Source organism: Corvus kubaryi, unplaced genomic scaffold (assembly GCF_017639235.1).
Source record: "Corvus kubaryi isolate FWS band 111438036 unplaced genomic scaffold, C.kubaryi_AGA036_p1.0 133, whole genome shotgun sequence".
Classification (NCBI taxonomy): Eukaryota; Metazoa; Chordata; class Aves; order Passeriformes; family Corvidae; genus Corvus; species Corvus kubaryi.
In genome coordinates, this window is record NW_024580667.1 from 28,882,878 (window position 1) to 28,907,526 (window position 24,649).

At 37.5% G+C, this 24,649-nt stretch overlaps 1 protein-coding gene across 2 annotated transcripts in view; it reads left to right on the forward strand.

Moving 5' to 3' along the window:
• The first annotated feature begins 228 nt into the window (after nucleotides 1-228).
• Nucleotides 229-24,649, forward strand: part of GABRG3 (gamma-aminobutyric acid type A receptor subunit gamma3) — a 309,864-nt gene continuing 285,443 nt past the window's right edge. For both annotated transcript variants that reach the window (XM_042041158.1, XM_042041165.1), the window contains exons 1-3: nucleotides 229-415; nucleotides 3,601-3,749; nucleotides 16,749-16,816. In XM_042041158.1, coding sequence (XP_041897092.1) covers nucleotides 363-415; nucleotides 3,601-3,749; nucleotides 16,749-16,816 — 270 coding nt within the window. In that variant the 5' untranslated portion in view covers nucleotides 229-362. The remainder of the gene's footprint in view (nucleotides 416-3,600; nucleotides 3,750-16,748; nucleotides 16,817-24,649) is intronic.

Here is a 24,649-nt window from a genome sequence, read left to right on the forward strand (position 1 = left end):
CGAGCGAGGCCGCGCCGCTGCGCCCGGCAACTGGCTGCCAGCAAAGGGGAGCGCCGCAGCTCGGTGCCCGCTGAACACCTGTCACCCGCGGAGCCTGATTTATACCTGGCCTTGGCAGCCTCTCTGCTGGGGATTTTCCCCTCGTCCCGCTTCTTCTTTTTTTTTCTTTTCACTCTCGCCTCCCCCCTCCCTTCTCGGGGCGTTGTGGAACAGAGTGTTTTCTTCAGGGTATAAAGCTGAGAATACGGAGGAGGAGAGGCTTAGACCTTCACCTCACTGCCTCATTCTCCCTTCCATGTGAACATTCTGCAACGTTTCCTTCATCCTGCCGCACCTCTCACCTGGCCAGCGTTGTCCGGACCATGTCCACTAAGCTCCTGCCGGTTTTCTTCCTCCTCTCAGTGTTCCACGCCTGGTAAGTCTGCGCTCCCCTCGCCTCCCTCCAGCCCCTCTCCTCTCTGCACTGGGGCTGGACGGCTGAAGTCCCGTTTGCTGGAGTTTGCACAATATTCGGCACCCAGGAAGAACAGCGGGCTCTCCCCATCTCTCCCGAGCCGTGCCGGCGCTCTATTCCCAAACACGGTTTACCCCGCTCCCATCCCGGGACCCGCCTGGCTTCGCGGTGCGCCCGGGGCGGTGGCACCGCTGCTGTCCCTTCCCGGCCCCGCGTGAAGCCGGAGGTCGCCCGTGAGGGCCCTGTCCCTGAGCCGGCCCGGCAGAAAGTTTCGCCCTCCGGCGGCTGCCGGCACCAGGTGGGACGGCGACTGGAGCTGCCCGGGCTTCCCTGGTGGCCCCGGCTTCCCTCCGCGCCACCCCCGGGGGCTCCGCGGGCGGGGCCGGCGTGAGGAGGGACAGGGTGAGTCGCGGGATGCGTGAACCCCTGGTCCCCGCCTCAGGGCTGGGAAGGGTCTCCCCGGTGGGGCTCAGGTATCCACTCTTAAGAGGCCAGAGAGGCACAGCCGGCAGCTTCAGCCCTGACCTTTTGGACTTCGGTCCTTTTGGTTGTCTGAGTCTATCGTACACCTTCACTGCATAAACCAGGCAAAGGGGTCAGCTCAGCTCCCCCCTGTAGGAACCACCACCAACCAGGCTACAGGCATGCTCAGAGACCTTCCACTCCCCTCCCTGGCAGCCTGCCCCATACCTGAGTGGTGTCTATCTCCTAAATCCCCACAGGAGCTAGAGAATGCTTAATGCCAGCCTCCAGAGCAAGTGTGGAATACACCTATTGCAGGAAATACACCCTTTCCTGACAACCTCTCAGACTTTTCTAGATTTCTTCCCTTGCATTTTATGCACAGTCTCTTCTCTGTCTCCTTGCAGAATCAAAACTAGTGGCCCGTGAAGAGTTGGGGGAAGGTGTGTGCCTTTCTTCCTTCCCAGTTTAAGACTGGCTTGCCATCATTCTGTAGTTGTTTCTCTGGACTGCAGGAATATGATAGGAATTAGCAGTCACCAATAGGGTTACAGATGAAAAGTGCAACCTCAAGTACCTTGAAGGAGATTAACTGTGTAGAGGCAAGCAATGGAAGTTAAATAATAACTTCTTAAGGGAGAAAGCAAAAAAAGCTTGAAAAATATGTGTCTAGTGTATTAGTCTGATCCACTGTGAAACCTCTCCCACCTCCAATCTTAATCTAGAAGATAGGTAGGGATTTAAATGATTTGGAGGTATTTTCTAGGAAAGAAGCTGCTAGAGTGAGGGGATCTAAAAGGTCTGCCAGTCCTTAGTTAGACTCTCGTTAGTGACTTATTTAAAGCAGCATCTCCCTGAAATGGGAATCATGATACTACCTGAACTCAGTTCTCATTTACAGGTGGTAAAGTTGTGGTGGCTGCAGCAGAAAAAGACATATGATTTGTCCTTCTTTGCTATCAGCAATTCAGCACCACTGCAGAGTTTCAGCTCGGAAATAGCAATCATGTATGTTTGGAGATGATGCCTCCTTTGAGAATGGTTCTGCAACAGCAGTATTAAAACACAGGGCTTGTCATGAATCTGATAAAAAAAAAACAACTCCCAAAATCCTCTTGAGTTTTTTTAATGCTCATTGGGTGAATTATATATATAAAAAATGTTTTTAGAAAATACAGCTCAATAACAGAGAAGTAGTGGTTGTCTATTCAAAACTTCGTCTAAGTTTTCTCTACTTTTACAACTCAGTTATATGAGTTCTCTGTAGAAAATCCTCAGGGTCTAGGTTTAAAAATTATTTTTATATAGAAATTGTGCCTAGAGCAATTGCAAATTGTGAGGTCGTGTTAAGTGATTCATGGTTAATCCTTAGGGATGTATGGGCTGTAGAGCAGTTTCGGTTTAAAGTTCATTAAATTCTCAAATAGTGGTTTTTGAGCAATGTGAGAGTTGACGATGCTCTATGATGAAATTTTTATATTTGTATCAGGTTTTTTTTTATGTTCACATAGAGTGTCTATCAAGTCTTCTAGATATCTGAGGTATTTTAAAAGACACTTGTGTCATTATGGAGAAAAGGAGAAGGAGAGAAAGAAAGTTGCACTGATGTGTGTAGCACATCCTGTGAACAAGCAAGGCTGGTGCCTCTCATCCTCCACTGCTTTGTGCCTCACATAATTACTGACATTTATGTAAAAATGTTGCAAAATGACATCATATCCCCATGGCAATTGCAGGTTGAAACAACACATGATTCCTGCCATAGGTTCCACTACTGAGGTTATCTTTTCTCCTGATAACTTCATCTCAGTCTGTCATAGATTTTCTCCTGTGAGAGGCATCAAAGAGATTTGGTTTCTAAGATACCAAAAGATACATCTTCAAATCAACATTTTAAAGTCTGTGCACAAAAAGCTGCACAAATGAAATTAGTCTTATGTGAAAATAGCTCTAGCTGTGTTTTCTGGCCAAACTGTAGTTTCACCACCTTTGTATTAATATACCCTTAAAAGAAACATAATCCACCTATAAAGGAAATAAGTTGCAACTCTTGGTGTAGTACTGTTTTTTAAAAAAAGTTATTAAAGCTGCAGGGAAATTCAGATTAATTTATGCAATGTATTTGTGTGCTTGTGATAATCCATCTCAAATTTAAGGAGTGAGCTCTTAATTCTAAGCCTCATAATACATTAAACTCTGAAATTCAGGCACTGAGAATATAATAATTTATTAATAGGATAAAATGATCAGGAAGCATTAACAGATCTGAATTTTTAATACTCTTATTAGCCTTTGTGCAAGAGATGAATCAGTTGTCTTGATGTATTAATAAAATAATACTGCAGATGTTCGCTCCTTGTAAAAGTATATTGTAAACTAGTCAGAGTAGGTTCATTAAAATACAGGATATAAAATACTACTCTGTTAGCTACATTATCTCCTAGAGTATAACTTTCTGAGGAGACTTTCAGAAGATAATTTCTAAACAATTGTCAATCATGACCTATCCACAGATACTCAACAATTGTTGATGGGAACATCCTGTTGCAAAACCAGCCTAAGGCTGAGTAGATTCAAAGCCAGGGGATATACCTGAAACTTCTTCAGATGAGTGTGGAGCTTTATGCAGAATGTCATATTTTAATTATGTATAATAACATCTATTTGTTTCATTTGTTTTGCAGCTCTACAAAGGTTGAAGAGGATGAATATGAAGATGGAACAACTAACCAAAAATGGGTTTTAGCTCCAAAAACACAGGACACAGATGTGACTCTCATACTAAACAAGCTGTTGAGAGAGTATGACAAAAAGCTGCGGCCAGATATTGGAAGTAAGTACTTCTTTCTGCACAAGTGAGGATATGCTTCTGCGGGTGCAGAGAAGACATGTTGCTATATTCTGGAAGTGTGCACAAATATCTGGGAAAGTGAAGATTAAATTTTATTGGCTGAAGTTAATTTCCAAGTCAGTATTTTAAAAATGCTAATTCTCACGAGGAAATCTGGCCATAGCTTAGCTAAAATCTGGTTTGTTTGTACAGAGTTTGTGTAGGGATATGGAAGGGCTAGTTGTTAAGCATGCAGCAGATCTTTGGCAGAGGAAGGAACATACTTATCTTTTGTCATCCAGTCCATGCTGAAAATCTCACACTCTGAGAAGAGAAAAAACCCTCAGCATATTAAAAACAAAAAGTAGGACACAGCAAGAGAAGAGTGTGCACCTTTTTTCTTCAAAATATGATCATGAAAGTTACGTTCCTTAATGCTGAGAAGAAGGCAACAGGATTTGCCTGTGTATAGGGCAACTCCAGAGATGATCTTTCACAAACCAGCAGACATCTCCAAAAGAAATCTTATAGAATCGAAGTGTCTTGCGGTCAGTAGTACTACATATGAGTATAAAATTTAGAAAAGAGCCAGTAGATACCTGCATATCAAGGTACCTTGAGCTATTTTTTTTTTTGTTCTAATTTGTGTAATGAGGGTTCCAACCAGTTGGGGGGCGGGGGGGTGTAATTTTTTTTTTTGTTTGTTTGTTTTTTTTGGTGTGTGATGGTTTGTTTTGTTTCTGTTGGGGATTTTTTTGTTGTTTTTGTTTTTTATTTTTAATGCTCCACTTATTTTAGTTACACCCTTTTTTCCTGGTTTACACCCCTAGAGCATAATGGCAGTAGCACAACTGCTGCTCAGTTTGTTCACAGGAAGTTTATATGACAGAAATCAGAGAGAATTTTTCATTTATATTTACTGTACCTTGCATGTGCTTCAGAATGAACTGAGAATTGGTAATACTAAAAAAAAAATCACTTAATATAATTTGCTTTTCCTAAATATTTGCAGAGGTTAGAGGGAGAATTCCTAAGTAAGACTGTAAGTGAAACTTGTTTTCTAATGGCATGTGTATTCATACACTTTCTAGGTGATCCTAGTTCAGTCCTTGGATCAGTTTAGAGGGAAGTAAGAGCCATCTGTATGTATTTGTCATTACAATTATTAGTGTCTCATAGCTACACAATAATGCAACAGTTGCAGAAAAAAAGCCTATCCTGTGGTATTAAAGAAAATTGCTGTTTGGTTCTTTTTCATAGCTATTACTTTGATTTTCCATAGTATTTACAAAGATCATATTTGATAGATGTGTCTGTTTTTGTCAGAAAGTGACAATTACCTCTCTTTACTTAGATTGTCATACTGGACTTATCTATCTTTATCTGATGGAGAAGTGCTTTAATGCACTTTACCACCCATATCAACATCTGGAAGACAGTCTCAGACAAGTTTTTTTATTTATTTTGTACACTGTGTCCTCAGATCATGGACTTAAGGCAGAGTGAATTACATTATGCTTATGTGGGGCAAAGTAATCATTCAAAGTCCCCATGTCAGTTGCCATAAAATCAGTACAGGTCAGACATCTCTTACATCACTGGGAAGTCATTGTTATCAAAATAATTCCTTTTGTCTCTCCACAACATTTCAGAAATCCTGTTTTAGAGAAAGGAGTCAAATTACACAGCTCCTCATATATCAAACAGATTTTACAGTTCTCAACTACATCTATTTCTATCAAGCATCTTGGTCCTAGGCCATTTTTCTCTTTGATAACAATCTGGCTATTTCAGAACTTGAGCTGAGCATTGTTCAAATGCTACAGAAGTTAGTTCATCTCTGCTTCGGTCCCTGGTCCCTCTTTGCACCTCTCCTACCTTTGATGCAGATAAATAACATTGCCCTTTTGAAGTTGAGGAGCTGTCACATTTGGCAAGGAGAACACAAGGGGAATGCTAGAGAATCAGGCATTACATATAACTTCCCTCAATTGCTGGCTGGTGCCCCACACACAGGCACATCTTCCTTTCTGTCTGGGAGATGGTTATCCTCCAAACAGGGTGGTTGATATGTTCTGGCAACAGAGCAGTCTTCCTGCCCTGAAGGTCTCAGTATTAATACAAATACTTTAAAGCATAATACATACCAGCTAGAGCACCAGGAAAAAAAGGTAGTGAACCAGGTAACATAGAGCATACAATGAGAAAATGCATGTTTTGGAAATTGAGGAAGCACGGAATGAACCAGTAGAAGAAGCGAGAAGTAATTCTCAGAATCAAGCAGAAGTTCAGCCAGTAATGAGGGTTAAATCCAGGACTAATATACAGTCACCTACTCACTAGGGCCTTTATGTTTGCATGGTACTGCTGGGAAGCAAATTCTCTGACCCACAGGACAGGGACACTCATAATTTCATGTCACACTACTCTTCACGCAGTTTTTGAATCCTTTATTGCAAATCCACTATTTCTAACAGCTTTAGCAATTGTCCTGAGGAAATGGTCTTTGTTCTGAATGCATTCAGAAAGGCCTAGAAAATACTTTGCACTTTCAAAGGTTAGGATAGCAGGTTTTAGATCACTTGGGAAAACACTTTTGCAACCAAAAATCATAGAGAGAAGGAGAAGACTGTGGCAAATAAAACATATTGAAGTGCATGCTGGCACAGGCAGTGACTTCTCTGTGGTTTTTCATCTTTCTCAGGGCAATGATATTTTGTCTGGCTCAGGTATATATCAGTCCTACCTGGTACAGGCATATTCTGAGTGCCCTTTTGCCATTCTGTGGGCACTCACTTCTTCAGCAATCACGTCTCCTCCAGGCCAGCAGTACAGCCATCAGTAAACTGTGAGCACTTAGCTACCCTCTTTCCTCCTCTGTCACCCAAGCACATCTAAACCATTGTAAAGAGTGTGTGGGTCACTGCTGGGATGCAAAGCTAGGACTTTTTATTTTTTTTTCCTTATCCTGGCCTATACTTGGCCTCAACTTCCATGTAAATAACTGTTGCTCAGATCATATGCACAATCTACACTCAGCAGTTCAGGCATCACCTGCAAGGTTCCAAGCCAGTATTTTTAAAGAGTGGATTGAACAACCTAAATATTAGGCAAAACATTTAACCTGTGAAAGCTATTAGCAAAGTGATACCTTAACAGGACCTGTCTCAGTAAAAGGGGCCTTTGATCTTTGGAAACAAAGCAGTGTTCTACCAGCAGGGGAATGCCTGACTGCATCCCCTGTGGCCACACACTTGGCAGAGTTCTTGTCTCCATAAATATAATGGCTTTTGAGGGTTTTTATTTTATTGGTGGCATCTGGAAAGTTTCCATTATACCACAAAAAATACACGCCTTTTTGAATTGAAAAAAAAAAAGAAAGAAAAGAAAGCACTTCATACTGAACAGCTAATAACAGTGTACTGATTAGATCAAAAAGAAAAGTGTTTTATGATGTAAAGCATCTTTTCACCTATTTTTTTACCAGCTACAATTATAGATCTGAGATACTCAGGTCTGTTGCGTGGTATGAAAGGCACTAATCCTAGAAAAAAGTAAACCAATTCAGAACTATGAAGGTCTTAACATCTCTTCCATAGGCAGGTGTTCTTGTTTTGTTTCAAAGTGCTTTGAAGTGAAGACCTGTTCAATGGATATGCATCATTTTCTATGTGCAGTAAGACTTGCTACCCTGCAAATGTGCTTTTTCCCCCTTCATGTCACATTGATTTAAATCCTGACATTTAGTAGGACCAAGTTCTGGCCCTGAAATTTTACTTCCTCTTCATTAATACAATGAAAAAAAAAATATTAGGAAAACCAACAGGGCACAGAATAGAATGATGATATTTGCAGCTAGAAAATCTCAGTTTCATTTATGTTCTAGTGATAAACCAGATTTTTGAAATTGCTCTTTTTTTTTTGATTGGCAGGTCTAAAATTTAAATCACAACAAAAAACCCACCAAACAATCAAAAGAAAACCCAACAATGAAGCAAGACACAGTTAAATTAAATGCCAAATGGCAAAACATACTTCTTTCAAAGTCAGTTTACTTTAAAGAAATCTTCCCTCTCACCTTCCTTGATGGACAGCTTAGACCACAGCAAAGTTCTGGAAAAGAAAAGCTACCTTCAGAACCCTACATGGTTTCAATTTCAACTTCATATGGAATATAATTTGTCTTAGACAGAAAATTTGTAACAAAGTGGAAGGTTTGCCAGTCACATTCCCTGAGGGAGCTTATGTGTGGAAACTAATATGCTATTTTTTTCTTTCATTGTGAAAGTTACCTTACCCATCAAAAAGTTAGTATGTGAGAGGTTTCTGAAATGTGCCATTAGTAGTGGGACGGAAAAAGTCTCACCCTAGATTAGGCTTTGAATGGCAGTGTAGTAAGGCAATTTGTACTGCATGTTTGCATCCTCTGTTTGTCAAATGTCTCGTTACATTAAGGGAGCCTCTGAACTGTATATGCTGAAGAAAACTTATCCAGTCTGTGTTCTGAGGTGTTTTCAACACTAATGTCTGCTTTTCATTCCTTCTTCCTTTTTTTTTTTTCCCAATTACTTTGCAGTAACTCATGGTTTCCTCTTGGATCCTCTAAAATTATTTGATCCCTGCAGCCTCTGGTGGTCATCTGTATTTATTATGTATTTATAACCTCAAATAAATTCACTTTGGAATATTTAATATCCTGACTCCACCAGTTCTAGTTGTCCTGAGAGTCCTTCTGGTTTTCTTTACTCCTCCAGTATCTTTGTAACCATAAGCCATATTTCTGAAGATTAGAGCAATCTCAGAAACTGCTGTGCAGCTCTCACTACCCTGAGTAGGCTTGTAGAAGTGTAGCTGGTACAAATAGATGGGCTCATTTGAATCAGCAAGCACAGAAGGATAAGCTCTGTCTCATGTGCTTTACTGTGCTGCTTGGGAGCATTAACAGCAGTTCTCTTTTAAAGCAGTTAAAAGTTTTCTCTGTAACTAATTTAACCAGTTTCTCAGTGTATACAAGGAGCAAATCTGTTGGTTGATAGGGAACAACTCTGTTGCCTTTAAAGGATGTGCCCTTTTCCAGGAGCAATTCTATTGAAAATCTTGAGTTCTGAAGCAGTATCACAACCTTTCTCCTGTCTGACCTGCTTTCCTACCATGCCACAAAGAAAGGAACCCTGAAGTGCACCACAGGTGATTACCACAGAGGCTATCAAGTTATTTTTGCCAGCTGCTGATTGCCACACCTGATCCTCTTTAAATTAACTCCAGCTAGGTTTCCCCATATGTGGTGACAGAGGGTTGCATATTGCCTGACAGATCAAAATATTTTCCAGATCGTAGAAAGCTGTGAAGTGTCATGCAAGGTCAAATTACTACTTTCTGCTGGCCTGCAAGACAGTGTCAGGCATATTTTAACATAAAGTAGTGAGATAGACATTCATTGCTTCAGGATTGATCATAGATAGTTGTACTTGGAAAGCCAACTTGTGTGTAAAGGTAGAGCACATGGGAAGGAGAGATGGGGTAAATTCTGTTTGTATGACAGCAGCGCTCCAGAGGGGAAAGCCATAGTCCTGGATCCAACTTCTGTAGTACTGGGCACTGCAGAAGATTGTAGAGATTAGTCTAATTTAGATTTATATGGAAGAATAAACTTGAATAACCTGTTGTTGAGGACACAGAGTGCTGTGGCTGAGACCAAGTTAGGAAACAGGGCTGAATAAAGTGAATAAAAAATCATAACTTAAAAGACAGGACTGCTTTCATTGTTCTCACTGATACTTCTCTTTTTCTTCTTTTTTGGTGGGGTAGAAGTGGATTGTCTTCATTTCAGAGACTTTTGTTCTGATTTAGCCATCTAACTAGAAATCCTCAAGAAGAGGAATATTCCTGAGGAAAGGGTTGCTGTTCAATGAAAATGAGAACGCGATCTCTGTCCTAGGTGGGATGATAGAAGGGATTTCTTCTGATTCTGCAGGAGTTCTAATTCTCTACCATTTTCAGGAACTGATCCTTTCTTTTGCAGTGGTGGACATGTTGCAAGTTAGGGGTAAACTACTCTATGAACACTCCAAAATGCCCGTTTGAGATGTTTGTGATACGTTTGAGTTTTGAAAGATTACATAAGCAAATAGGTTGTTTGCACATAGTCTTTGTTTGGTGCTGGTCCAGTGCATTAAACATAGACTCCTTCAAAATCTAGCGTGGGAGCAGCTCTGATTAGGACAGGATCTTGACAATGAGCTTTCTTCATGCCTGAATTCTGCTCTTCTAATCACTTAATCATGGACTGAGTACAGGGAAATTTCTGACTTGGCTATCTGACCTGCTTTGGTTCACAGCTTTTCAACCCTCAGGGGAAACATCCTACTTTTTATTCATCCTTTTCCCAGGTAAAATTTTAATGTGTCATACTGAAAGTATAAGTAATGAAATTTTAGTCCAATGCAATGAGCCTGAAGGCCTCCAATTTAATGTTTCTGCTTAAAAATCTCAAAAAACACCAAGCAACCCAGCTTCATTTTTCCAATTATTAAAGAGTTTTGGTTATTTTCCTTTTTCGTTCCTTTTTTTTGTTGTTGTTTGTTTAGATCACTTGATTTAAGTCAAACACTGGAAAGCAACGCTTTAATTTAAAATTTCCAGTACTTCAATGTATAGAAATATTTTAGTATTCAAACACTGTTTTTCTGAATTTAGCCCATAATTTACTGCCAATAATTTATCCCAGGTAATACAGTTCTTTGCATACATAAAATGCTCCTTTGTGTAATTTCTAAGAAGCCACTTGTATCTTTGCAATATTTATGTCTTGTGTGCAGTCTGTTGGGTTGAAAAAAAGTACTTCTTGTGTGTTGGAGGAAGAGGCCTTTTACCCAATTACTGAACAGCAAGCTCCCTTAAAATACAACCTTCTCTTTGTGAATGTAAATAATTAATGTACACAGATAACTTTTATTTAGAGTTTTATTTCCTGACAGTGATTTTTTGCTGAAATGGCTTGATACATACAGAGATAGAATATTTTTCTTGAATAGCATTGTAGGTAGGAAAGTTTGGTTGACAGTTAATGTTTGCCAAACTTAGTCTTAACTGTCACACACAAAACTAAATATAGAAGCTGCTAGTTCTTATTCTCTCTTCTTTTCTATATCTTCACAATCATATTTTTTAATCTGAGAGGATCTTGGGAGTATAGCATACAAACTTTCTGGATGCCACTGAGTTGAAAGTTAGGTAAGAGTCAGGGAAAGCCTGAGGTACGAATTACATAAGAAAATCCTTTTCTTCTCTCCCCTTCCTTCTCAGATTACCCAGACCATTCTGGCATTAAAGAGGTTTCTTAGCAAGTATTTGTAAACTGCAAAGATGTTCAGTATTACAGTTGCCATTTTGAGGTCATGGCACAAACTAATTGTTCTGTCATCTTTAAACAGGGACATATTATGTTCTGCACATATTATTTTAAATATTGTTGCTCATTTTTGCATCTGTATAGTTTTCTTATGACCGTTATTGTTCATCCAGACCTTGTTTGCTAGCTTGCTAGACTTTGCAGAAACAAATTCTATTATTGTTCAGTCTTATGATATCCCACAGGAACTCTCCCCACTGATGAATATAAGTAAAACAAAAATTGAAACTGTAGGGATTGATTGAAAAACAAGCCTAACCATTAAGATCTAGAGTTTTCATTCTACAACATAATACTTGAAAAATTACAGCTTGTGCATTAGGGAATGGTAAATGAAGGATGAAAGTACTGAAGATTGATTGATAGTGATGGTGGGAAATGAAGAATAAAAGTGATTTGTAGTTAATTGAGGGAGTCCATTTATGTGCACACTGTCATTCACACTCCTGGACGAAGTGACAACCAAACCCAGCATGGGGAAAAATACTGTTTTCAGAGGACTGTGTTCTCATCCTGGTACTGCTTTAATCCAAACTTTCTTTCTTTTGATTTTCATTTGCAGTTCTGTTTTGGTAGTTTGAACCTAAAACATAGGGATGACATTTCTGTCAGAGTTTCTGTGTCTGTAGCAAGTGGAGGGCTTTGACATCTATCTATTTTCAAGTTCATTCTCTTCCATGCAGGAAGAATGAGGGTTCTTAATTTTCCTCACTTATATCTTCATAGCATCATAGAAGAGAATCATCGAATAATTTAGGTTGGAAAATATTCTTAAATTTTTGAGTCCAGCCCTTAACCTAACACTGCTAAATCCACCAATAAAGCATGTCCTTAAGTGCCACATCCACTCATCTTTTAAAAACCTTCAGGGATGGTGACATAACACTTCCTGTTACCAGGTCTTTCTTCAAATGTGGTAATTTGTTGTTAAATGGAGATGTTTTAGCATATTTTTTTTTTAATAGGAATATCTAGGTAAATAAATGTTGCCTATAAGGTCATGTAGGAAAATAGGAATAGTCATTATCACTAATGCAAAGTAAAAATTAACACTATAATCACTACTATTACAGTTACCAATAACTGTGTAATGATTTATTACAGCTTTGTCCCAATTTAAAAATAACAATTTATGTGGTAATGAAAGAATGTAGAATATAATTTTAGAGCAATATCAAAAAAAAAAATCTCATTATTGCAGAGCCAATCTTGTTCAGAAGTCTTGTGAAATTTGGGCCAAATTCAAATGGCTGTGTAGTTCCGGAACAGAGATCATATTGTGTTTTTTATGTGGTTGTGTGCCTTCTAAAAATCTGGTTCTAGTTACTTTGCTTCTCTAAATGTGTATGTATTGATCTATAACATTTTTTACCACTCTTGTGTTGGGTAAAACCAGAATAAACCTGGGAGTTGGTTGAACAATGTAAGAAAGATTAACTCTCGGCAAAAAATAATTTTATTTTAAAATATATGAGAGCTCAGTAAGATATACTCTGTTTAATTGAGCTTGTAAAAAATATTTCTCAAGATTAAAATTTAAAAAATATTTCTAAATATTTATGAAGCAGGAACATTAGTGCTGTTTGGACTGACTTCAAATGTGGAGGAAGCTTTCTGAAGGAAGAAAAGTGTTTTCATTCATTAAATAAGCATCAGTTCTGAATAGTGGAGATCTATCAAAAATTAAGAAATATTTTAAAAGGACAGGATAATTTAGAGTAGTAAATAAGCATAATAAAATAACAGGAACTTTTTTCAGATTTTTTTCCCTACATGACATGAAATTGTATAACCTTCCCTCTTTTGATTTACTCAAGGGTCTTTTAAAATTGTCCTGATTTCTGTTGAGCTTTTTATACACACGATCAACTCACATATGCCCAACAGTAACATCTTAATGGATTTTAATCCACGATTAAAATGGATTCAAACTCAGGTACTGTTTTTTTCACCAGTGTAAATCCATAAATCTGGACTAGATGAATCCTATAGTTGTCCTGAATGTGTATTTAGGATGAGGGCATTATTCTAGCTGTTTCTGTGTCTCATTGTGCCGACAAAGCTTTGCCCTGTCTAGGTGTTCCCCTGTCTTTGTAAGTGAGCTTTGGAGGCAGTGTTGAGCTCCTGACTCCCGTGGCCGGAAGTTTTGAACTGTCTGAAGTTTGTAGGCACTACTTGTTGGTAGTGTCTTTGCAATGTGATAGTTACAAAGCTGACTGGAATATAAACTCTGTCTGTCTCAAAGCAAGGCATTTGGATCAGATGGCCTTAGTTTTGTTTAAAAATGTTTTGACTGGTTTTGTAAATCCCCTCCTTGAATAAAACCAGAACGTTTGAAGATTAAATGACTGTGATAAGCAGCTATCTTACCTTAGGTAGCACTGTGTAGCAGTGTAACACTGCTTACACATGATGTTCTTACATTGTCTATTAGGGAAAGTTACTACCATGTATTAGGTAATAACTCAGAGAACTTTGAGAAGGCTGGTACATTTGTTGACAACCTTTAATTGCTCTCTTGCATGTTGTATACACATGGTTCTGCCAGTAATTTTTCTAAGTTTCTGACAGCTCTTTAGAAATATCTTGGGTTTATGCTAATATCAAAACAGTACTGAAGCTGAGTATCCATTTTTAATCTTATAGTCAGCTTTTAGTGAGGTATTAACATTTCTGTTGTTCTGTCAACAACACTGTGAGGACTTTTGTAATGAAAGAAAAAAAGCTCCATCTGCAGCTCGACAACTCCATGTGTGGCTTGAATTCCTTCATGAACTGAGTGTTCACAAATGCATGCAGTATACAAAAACCTGAGCAGGCATTGAAATTGAAGAATCACAGAATGGTTGGAAGGGAACACCGTGGGTCATCTGGTCCAACCTTCCTGATACTGTAGCTATTTACGTCTTTCCATGAAACTCAGTTTATTTATTTAGAGTGAGTTCTTTCTAATAAGACACGATAACTTTAAGACTCAGTTAGTTCCTTTTTCATAATGCATTTGGAGGAAATAGTCTTAAAATCTTTTGAATTGGTATTTTGAATTAAAAACTTATGATAACAAATTTAAAATTTATACCTGATAATCCTTTGTATGTTTGTGTGTGTTTATATCCATGAAAGACCACATGCAACAAGAACTATACTCTTCTATCTTTTCTTTTAAAACCTGAACACATATTTATCATACAATCAAATTACAATTGTATTTTCTACCTCTTCCTAGGAAAATAAAATAATTCAAAGAAACTTTCAATTTTTTTTTTTATTATTATTTGTACAAGTATAATAGCTTACCTGTATTTTTTTAATTATTTATTTTCAATTTGAATTTCACTGGGAACATCTGATAGAAGAAGTGACTGTTGTTTAGTGTTCTGTTTCAAGGTTAGACTTTTACTCTATTTTTTTAAGAGTAAGATAAAATTCTCTTTAGCATTAATAAGCAATGCTTAATATTTTTTTACACTGTAAGAGAATTTGGTCCAGCACATTCAGGAAAAATTATCACCGCATATTCTATTTATATACTTGGCCACAATGATTAAACAAAACCAGATTTCAAACACCATTTTCTGGTCCTGAATTTTGTCCCTGGTCCTGCCAAGATTCAACTGCATGTCAATTTGCATAGTTTAGTCTAGTGCCATTAATGTTCACCAGAACTCCTTAGCCTTGAACTTCCAGCTAGACATGTGCACAAACCCTGTAAAGATAAGAGCTCTTTATTCCATGTATGCTATTCTGGTGGAAGAGCTAGCTGTAGTTCCTCGCTATTACCAATTCCTGTGTAATGACATTTATTACTGCATTTTGAGGCAACTCATTACCAGAAGCTGCTAGACTCCTATTTAGTTATTAGCTGGGTACAATTAGAATTGCTTTAATCAGCTGAGCTTGTTCAGCTGAATTCACATTTTCTTTTGCTGAAGGGGAGATCTGAGTTTATCAGCCAGTACTTCAGACAGTGTGAAACCATGACCTTAAATAATGCTGGATGTTCTGACCATATGCAGTCAAGAAGTATGTTATATTAAGTAGCTTATTAATTAGTTATATTAAGTAAGTTACTTAATGAATTGGAGAGAATGGTTATCATCTTTAACCACTGCTTGTACCCAGTTTAATGTCTGTTTTTTGCAACAGGGGATATAGCCTTCCTAAAGATGTGTACATACCAAAGTCTTACAGGACAAGCCAGTATGCCAATTTTTTTTTTTTTTTTTTCATAACCGTCTAAATTTTCAAGTACTTTAAAACCACTGGGCACCTCATTGATAGTCTGAAATTTGGGGGATGCAGGCAAAAAACATTCATCTTTACATGTGAAGATTCATGTCTATCTTCAGCTTTGTGCCAATTAGATGGCTTTAGACCAATTGACTGATACTTACGAGAGATAAGCTTCCAACAGTGTTTAACTGTTCCTCACTTCTCTGCTCAGTAGCTTTCCAGAGGAAAGCTTTCTGAGTTTTGAATGGCTGATATGTCTGCATTTCCTCATTCTAGGAGGCTTGGGGGTTAGTGAAAGAAAACCAAGTCCAGCACAGTTCCCAAACTTCAGTGATTTGAATACTCTCTGGAGTTTTTTGAAAACCATGTAGAAGAGAAGGTGCTTCTATGGGAAAGAAAGATGTCCAACAGAAGCTGTTTGCTTACCAGGGGCAAGTTTGCATAATTTCTCACTATGCAGGTTAAAACAGCATTTATACTTTATACTTAGTTTTGAGTCAGCTAACCCTGGAGAAAGTAAACCACTAATTTAGATCTCAGTTTAGAGCTGAACCCCGTGGGTTTGGAAGAAAGGCAATATAAGTAAAAAAATTAATTTGTCTTCAGTGTAAGAGTGGCATTATTTTAGAGTTAGGTTATGTCACCAATAAGAGGTAGCTCAATAAGGTCCAGCAGGTACCCTGACACCAAAGATGCTGAAAGAAAGAGAAATCCTAGTGGCCTCAGCAAAAGAAAGGAGTACCAAGCTTTTCTTGGCTTATTAAGTCCTGGAAGTCTGAAAACATGGACGATGTTGTGAGAAATGTGCATTGACTAAGCCAAATCAAATTCAAAAGCCTTTGGATGAAAGAGTGAAAAGGCAATGTGGGCTGAAGGGAATGAGTCTAAATTGAAAGAAGAGTTGCTTAGGTTTAGCTAATCAGATTTCATAGAGATTTTACTCTAAGTTAGGATGATTTCAGGGCTGATGAGATGCAAAAATCTGGAAAGAAGATTGTTTTGATGTGGAACAAACAGGCTAAAGGACCTGCATGTTGAGGCAAAGGGAAAAAGTAGTATGCTGAATTATTTATGCTTTCTTGGCAGACATCTTTTGACTTTGAGCTACCTGCCTAGCATTGAAAGTTTCTTTAACAAATTGCTGCTGAGACAAATGGGAATCATGATAACGAAGTGGTACAGGTTTTAATTTATGGCAATTTTTTTTGTTGGGTAGAAGTAATAGAACCATGTCTTCCTAAAAATACATAATCCGTATTTCTCAGTTCTGAAAAAACACCTTTTGGTTATTGGGGAAGAAAGTATTTAAAGTGATTATTTATATTGTCTGCAAAATAATTTTTTTTTTTTCTCCACAGCAAAACCAACAGTTATTGATGTTGACATTTATGTCAACAGCATTGGTCCTGTATCATCAATAAATATGGTAAGTGACTTGTTAACAAAGATTTTTATCTGGATTGGTGGTCTTGGCATCAATACTAGCTTTTGAAAAAGACAGTAAATACCACTGTGATAAGCTGTTTTGATTCTGATTTAGTCCTATTTTCAGCTATAATTCTGGTTTTTGTGTCTCATCAAGAGAAGAACAAACCTACAAGCAATATTATGCTCTATGTTGTCTATCGAAAAATGCTGGTAGATCTTCAATGGTAAAATAACCATCTTAGGAAAAAAAGTATGAAATGAAGCTATTTTCAAGAAAACTCTTGAGCTGTTGTTTCAAGAGCCAATCAAATATACAGAGCTTCATAATGTGGAGTTAATGAAAATAATAACAGCATATTTATTTGGAATTCAACATCTCTTCAGTGGTTACTTTTCTTTCATTGAGTTACCAACAATCTTGACCCCCTAAGTATAATTTTGAAGAAGTTATACCTAGATGTACTGCATATGTAAAGGCAGGAGAAACTGAAAGAGTGTGATAGTGTGGCAATAATAAACCTATGGCTGGTCAGTTGTTATGGTCTTAACTCTAGGTCTTTCCTCAGTTCTGCAGCAACATATTCAGATTTAGAAAGCAAGCTGAATGTTTATGTAGCTATAGGGTTATGGATAGCTGTGGCTGCTTGTGCAACTTCCCAGTTTGGATTCATCATATTATTCCTCTTCTTAAATTAGGTTGATTTTTTTCTTAATACAACTTGGAAATGGAGGACTTGTTAATATCTTACTGTAGTTAAAGATCTTAAAATAACCTCTTCAAAGCAATGGCTCTTTTTCTCAAGGCCATGCAAAGGCTGCCATGTACAATGCTCCTGTAAGAATATAATGAATGCATTGCATGTATCTTTTGTAGTTTTGGAAGAAAAGCTCCTGGGTTTAAAAGGTGGTCTGGTTGTTCAGCCTTATTCTTTGGTTTTGCCTATAAGCATGAAAGAAGGCAAATCATTGCAGCATATCAAATATAAGGTGGCCAGAGACTCCTATGCACCCTGGCAATGGAAAATCTGGCAAGTAAACACAGAACAAATTATGTGCTGTGAACAACTTGGCATCATATTCAATGACTGTGAAATGTGTTGATTGGTATTTCATGTCAAGCACTGAATGTCAAACAATGGGAGTACCTGCTCCATTCTTGAACTAATAAATAGCTAATTATCTTGCCCTTCCCTGATGGTCTACCAGAACAACTTCTCCAGAGAACAATTTATTGGAAGGTCCTCTGGTTTCCATTTACTCTAGGAATGGGTACTCTGTTCAAAAGCAATAGGGCAATGTGTTTTTGCTCTTTGCCTTTCTGAATTAGTTTGTAAGTAGAATTTTGGGGTGCTGGAAATGTATGTGGAATACTAAGAAAGCATTTGATCAAAACTACTTCAGGTAGAAAGAAGGAAAAATTAATAGGAGAAATCAGTGGGTTTTGGAAGATTATTGTAGCAGGGTCTTATTTATGTGTTAACTTTGAGTTCAAGATACCCTATGGCACCAAGATAGATAGATGTACCAAAATACCAGTTTTAAAAATGCATACTGTATCTCTTATAGTAAATGGTCTTGTTAGGGTAGTTAATGAGTGCATGGCATTGAGATATTTCTTGGTCACAGCTGAAGAAAAAATATGTGTAATATGTAAGGGCAGAATGATAAATAAAATGATGAAATATAAAATTTAGGTATCTGAAGTTTTAAGAACTCAAGACTGCTTAAAGCTATATTTAAACTTTTGAATAGAAATGGACCTTATTTCAGATGTGCTTGTGGACAGTATATCCCACTGAAACTGAGTCTGAACTAGCTTGGTACTTTTGAACTTTATTTCTGTTCTCAAATCTAATTACCAATATAGGAGAGTGACATTAGGCACTCAAATGTAGCAAACCTTTGTCCAAAAGCTCAATTTCTGTTCTGTTACTTTGGAGTTTGTCCAAACATACGTAAGAGAGCAGCAATGATCTTGCAGTCTCAAATTTACAGTGAAGAGGGCAAGTCCTCCTCACAAACCTGCAAGCCACTGTGCTGTGTGATGGCTTGTCTTTCTAATGGCACAAGTGATTGAGAAGCTTCTTTTCCCCCCACTTGTGTTATTTCAGCTGTTTGGCTACAGTATTCAGTAGCCCTGATTTGGTCTACTGGAAGAAAAAACCAAAGACTTTTTGGAATTAAAAATAATAATTTATTTAAGTAAGCAGTTTTTCATGTAGACTGTGAACCACTGAAGCACGGGTACACAAAGAGCTGAGCAGAAACAGTAGCTGGAAATTATCTGTGTCCAAGGAAGAGGAAGGAAGGAACCATCTTCAGTCTGATACCTGTCATATAACTGAAATTTAAAAGGGACAGGAATGTGCATGAAAATCCCATTTCAGGAGAAAATAAAAGGCGATTCTTGGTAGAATCCATCTATACTCTTTTCTCAACAGGACAGGAACTTTAAACTTTTCTCCCCTAAATTATTATTAAAAGTTGAGCTGTTCTGTCCAGGCAATTCGGTAAGGTGGTGGTTGATTGAGCAAAAAGATTGATGATTGCATTGATTTTCATCTCTTCTATTTCAAGAGTGAGATCAACACGTACAAGGCAGACTTTCCTGCTGTGTACTTCCAAACTTAGACCTTGGCTCAATTACTTTTTTCTTAGTCTGCAGCACTTCTGAGTGAAAATCATGTGGAGCTTCTCTAGAGATCAAACTCCGCATGTATATTTTCTGATCAGATTTCATCAGTGATTTTCATCTAGTGGGTGAAACCTAGGAAATAATTTTCTTTAAGATATTTTTTCAATGGGTGTTCAGCTGAATGTTCTAGCCAATTTTGTAGAGCAAAGCTTTTCAGATGCCATTAACTATTGTAATTATGGTTAGACTTGACTATGAATATTAATATCTAACTGTTTCTTTAACAGTCAGGAAAAAGTTGCTATCAGACACCTACTTGTAACAAAGTTAATCTCAGATGAATTTTATGTGACTACAAGAAAGAATGAATCCTTTTATACTGAGTCTGTAAATGCCACAAGGGGATGAAATGTTGGGAACCCCTTCAAAAAGGCTTCAAGTCAAGGGAGAGGTAGTGTTCTGTGACAATGATGGCATAATCCACAAGAATATATGGCTAACCCTGCATTCTTTAATTTTTGTGGACAGTTTCTGCCACTTCCCCTAAAAGTTGTATCAGTGACTCATTTTCTAGGTACTTTTAATATGTCTATTATAAACCTGAAGATTTCCAGAAAAAAATCAAACCAACAGGATTGTGAAAGAGTAATGTGATTTCTCTTCTATTAGAGACCCATAATTGAAATATCTTTATGAAGACAATAGAGATTTGTTTTCTGAATAGACAGAGGTGATTATTCCATTGTCTGTGACATGGAAGACTTCTTTGGGTCATGGTTTTAAAAGACCTGATATGAAGAAGTAGGTATTGTGTAGTAACAGACAAGGAAAAACAGGCTGAATCATGAACTGGTTGCAAGTGGCAGTAGCTTTAAAGAAGTAATTTCAGCATTTTGAGTTATGGCATGATGTTATGAAATGGTAGAAATTATTGATGTTATACATGAGTATTTTGAAATTTAAGATTCCAAGATGCATGAATGCCCATTCATAAATTTTAGGGTGTCTTTTTAATAAATAAAAGCCATCGTAAGTATAAATATCTTGATGCCTGTCCTTTATCAAAAACATAATAAGATGTGAGCTTAGACTCATTTAAAGGATACAAAAACTGGTTTATTTAAAAGTAAATGACAAATGGATGCTATGAGCCAAATTATATGCTCCTATATGCACATTTTATCTCTTTGTCTTGGTTTTTATCACTTAATAAAGTAAGTTAAAGAAATCTACAATTTGCCATTTCAAGGTACAGTGTCATTAGAGACCTTGGATTGTAGGATAGAAGATTTTAATTCAACCTTTTCTTATTGAAAAACTTTGTTATATCTGTAATCATAATGAACACTCTTCCCCTATATTAGCGAATCTTAGGGATCTTCTAAATGAGTTCTTTTAATTAATTTTTTTAATTTTCGGATTCATTTGCAATCTTTTTTTTTTTATTTTTTCCCCATGCTTTATATTGTAGACTAGATGTATGAATTCCATATCACTCAGTTTTATATATCTGTCCTTGTTTAGTATTTTTTTTTAAGTACTTTCCATTCCAAATGGTGTCCAGGAAGCATATGATCTTTCATTAAAATCCATCATCCATTTTTTGTCAACCCTCCCGTTCTTGTCAATAGCTGTAAAGGTTTATAAATTGCCTTATAAAACATAGTCTCGATGCCTTTTCCTGGTCTTGAAATCAAGAATCAAACATGGTTAGAAGAGAAAAAGGGGTTTTACTTCAGTATTTATTTTAAGGATCCTTAGGTGCACTACGTCCAGGTCAAATGCACTTCAGTGCACACCACAATGCTCACCCACAATAGATCAAGTATAACATTATAGGTCTTACTAATTAGCATATCTATCAAAAATTCCCCAATGAGAGGCTTAAATGAGCCTCCCTCCCCAAGGAGCCTTCCCCTGGATGGTTCTATCTTAGCTTATAGAATGTGTTCTGGAGAGGACCTTGGGGTCTGGGGCATTCTGATCCCTAACTACGAAGCTTTTAAAATGTTAATCTCCTAGCTTGACAAACAAGTCCAAGAATGTAGGCTAAAAAACCACTAGGAATACAGAAGTTATAAAAAGGTATAAAAGGGACATAAAAGAAAAGGCAAAAATCATCATGGCATCAGTCTTAGCGTGGCTTACTGTAGCCTGGTTTTCTACAGATAAGCAATACTGGCTTGTCAATAAAAGAATAGAAAAGGGAAAGAGACCAATATACAAATTGATAACTAGACATAAATAGTGGGGAAGAAAAAATCCCCCAGAAGTAGTTTTGTGGGACAGAAAGGTAAACACGGTAAAATTACATAGACTATTAAACCTCAATGGCATCAAAACCTGTGTATTTGTGCGTTCACAGATACAGGGTTAACTGAGTAGCTACAAGAATCTGAGGCTGCAGCACAAATTACAATTGAAGGAAAAATTTGACACCTGTGTGGTTTTTGCAACTGGAATCTCATTTTAACACAGCTGTACAGAAAGTAAGTTGAAGAGAGTGTGAGAAGCAACCTTATAAACTGTACTTACCTGTCCATAAAAATAGTAATTGGTTATATGCTGGATATAGGGTCATCTCTTTATTCTCAAGTATTTTTAAATGGCAATTCAGAGTGTTTCTTTTACGTATTTCATCACTACATTCTTTTGTGTCCGCTCTCTAGGCTATGTCAAATATCTTTATGGGTACTATATTTCCCATTTGTTCAGTTAAGTGTTCTAAGATAAAAGCAATTTTTACACTATTTTACCCCTTAATGTATTGGTAGACTTCTTTGAACTTAAGTTTCAAAGTCCCCACATGCTTGTTTTGCTTCTCCACTAGACAATATAGATATCTAAAAGCATAGTCTTGATCTGGAGACTTGTCTAAAATACTGTTCAAAGCTTACAATTAAGCCTGTATTTCTTGCATGCTTTAAGTGTTTGTCTATTTGCTTGATAGTTAAAATTATTGTTGGAACATCTGCAGTTATAGAAACATAGCCTGGTGAATCTTTCCATAATAGGGCAAAGCTACTTTATAGCCAGATTTCATCCCATTTTCTGCCCACCGTGAAATACCCCCAAGTATTTCCTTTATGGGCATGTTCTCAAAGACAGTGCAAGTCACTGTTTGGGCACGAGACTGATGCCTTGCTCATTGTTAATTTGAAGTGTGTTTTTCTAACTCTATCTCACTATCTTATCTCACTACCTAATCTATTTATAAAGCAATTGTGTAGGGAGATGGTTTCAGTTATTTCTGAGTGTGTTTTCCAGTTGATGGGTTCAGATAATCACTGAAATAATGGAACGCCTTGGGGTATTTGTATCTTTCCCTGCAAATTCTACAAGCACTGTTTTTGCTCTGTGACCTAAGAGAACACTCATGTACTGGACTAAATTTTAGTCTGAGGTCTGTTTGTTTATGACAACTAAGATACTAATCATACACTTGAACATTTTGCTAGATTATGATTAGGTTACTGTGCTTGTTTCTAGAGCATATTTATATACTGTCATCAAGTTTGGATCTCTCTTGATAAAAAATATGTATGCATTATAGAAAACTTTTAAGATGAATGGATTTTTTTCTGATAAATCAAAATCACCTCGTGTACAGGCTCATTCTTGTTGTCTTAAGCTCTGGCAGTCAGTGCCTCACTATAAAAATGTTTCTGGGAGGTAGTAGTAATAAAATGAAACTTGACTCTATCTGTGGCTTCTGTTCCACCAGTGATGATTTGAGAGGCTCATATAATTTCAAAAGTGAAACTGACTGGAAAAGAGGAAGTTGAGGGGGAAAAGGGAACATGGATTGAATTTGTCACATATCACCTTGGCAGCTTCTAGATTTGATCTTCTCTAGGGCTTCACTTTGTGTGACTAAAACAGGGCCTGGGAGATACAGACTTGGATAAAGGCCTTATGTTGCCCTTGTTTGAGGTGCAATGGGATGGACTAGAATAATGTTCACTTTTCTGCAATGAAGCTTGTGCTGTGATGTGTAGCGGTAAGATACATACTGCCATAATTTACCTCACTGGCACGAAATCCAGTTCGCTTCTTGGAGCGATAGATTCTTGGAATCTATCATTCGATAGATTCTGTCACAAATCTTTGGTAATGGACTGGTCTTCTGTCTGCTGCTCTGTCTTATCAGAATTCAAGCAGATTGTCAAGTATGGATGGACTTAGCCTTAGCGTTGTCTCAAAAAGGTGTATGACAAATGAGCAGTTTAATTTCAGTAAGATAGGAAAATTAAATGTCTCATCTGCTCAGTAGTGGGTATTAAGATTTGAAGAGCAGCTAGGCTAAATGTTTTTTTCCATAGATAAACAGTGTGACAACATCTAACACGTACCTTCTCTTTGAGGTAGTGTATTAGCCTTCATACAAAAAGTGGTAAGAAACTCCTTTCCAGCCTAGCCCCAGTTTCTAAAGCTCGATTTCGCCCACTTCAATAACCACTTTTTTGGGCCTGCAGGCCTTAGGCTTTAGAATTAGTGTACTCAGTGTTCAAGTTCCTTTAGAAAGTAGTTGCCCTTCTTGTTCATAGCTTCACGTTCTTTATCGCCAACATTTGGGAAAGTAAGTTTAGAAAAACTATGACTAAATTTCTGTGTAGGGTATTGAACGACTTTAGGGTAAATTGACAATCTCTTGGCCTAAATCAATTTCATTTTTGAGTGGTCAAGTGTTTATCAACTTTGTTTTAGACTTTCAGCTTTCCATGATTGCTCCATGAAAGAGTAATTACTTTTGTGTCGACCTGTTTATTGGATTCCTGAACGATATTGACCTAATTTAAACCATGGTTTTGAGAGTTTGGTCTTCCTTAGTTCTTTCAATGATGGATTTATTCAGGAAGCAAATGGATGTTGTTGATTTGTTCTGTAAGTAATAGAGATGTACTAATGACAAGTTATTGGAAGACTTCATGGTATAACTCTCTGGGAATGTAGACCTAGCCATCACAGCATCCATAGAGCAATTCCAGCAGCATTATAAATGTGCTTGGTAGTTAGGAAGAAGTAAGTGAATACAGGGTTATAAACTGTTCTTGGGTCACAGAGTCATCTTCAGCTTTCTGTAAGATTTTTTGGTTTGTAAAGAATGAATACTCATCAGCATCATTTGAATATCAGAGCAATGATCGGCATATTCCACACCATTGTTGCAATGAGCAAAACCCAGAAGAACCTCCC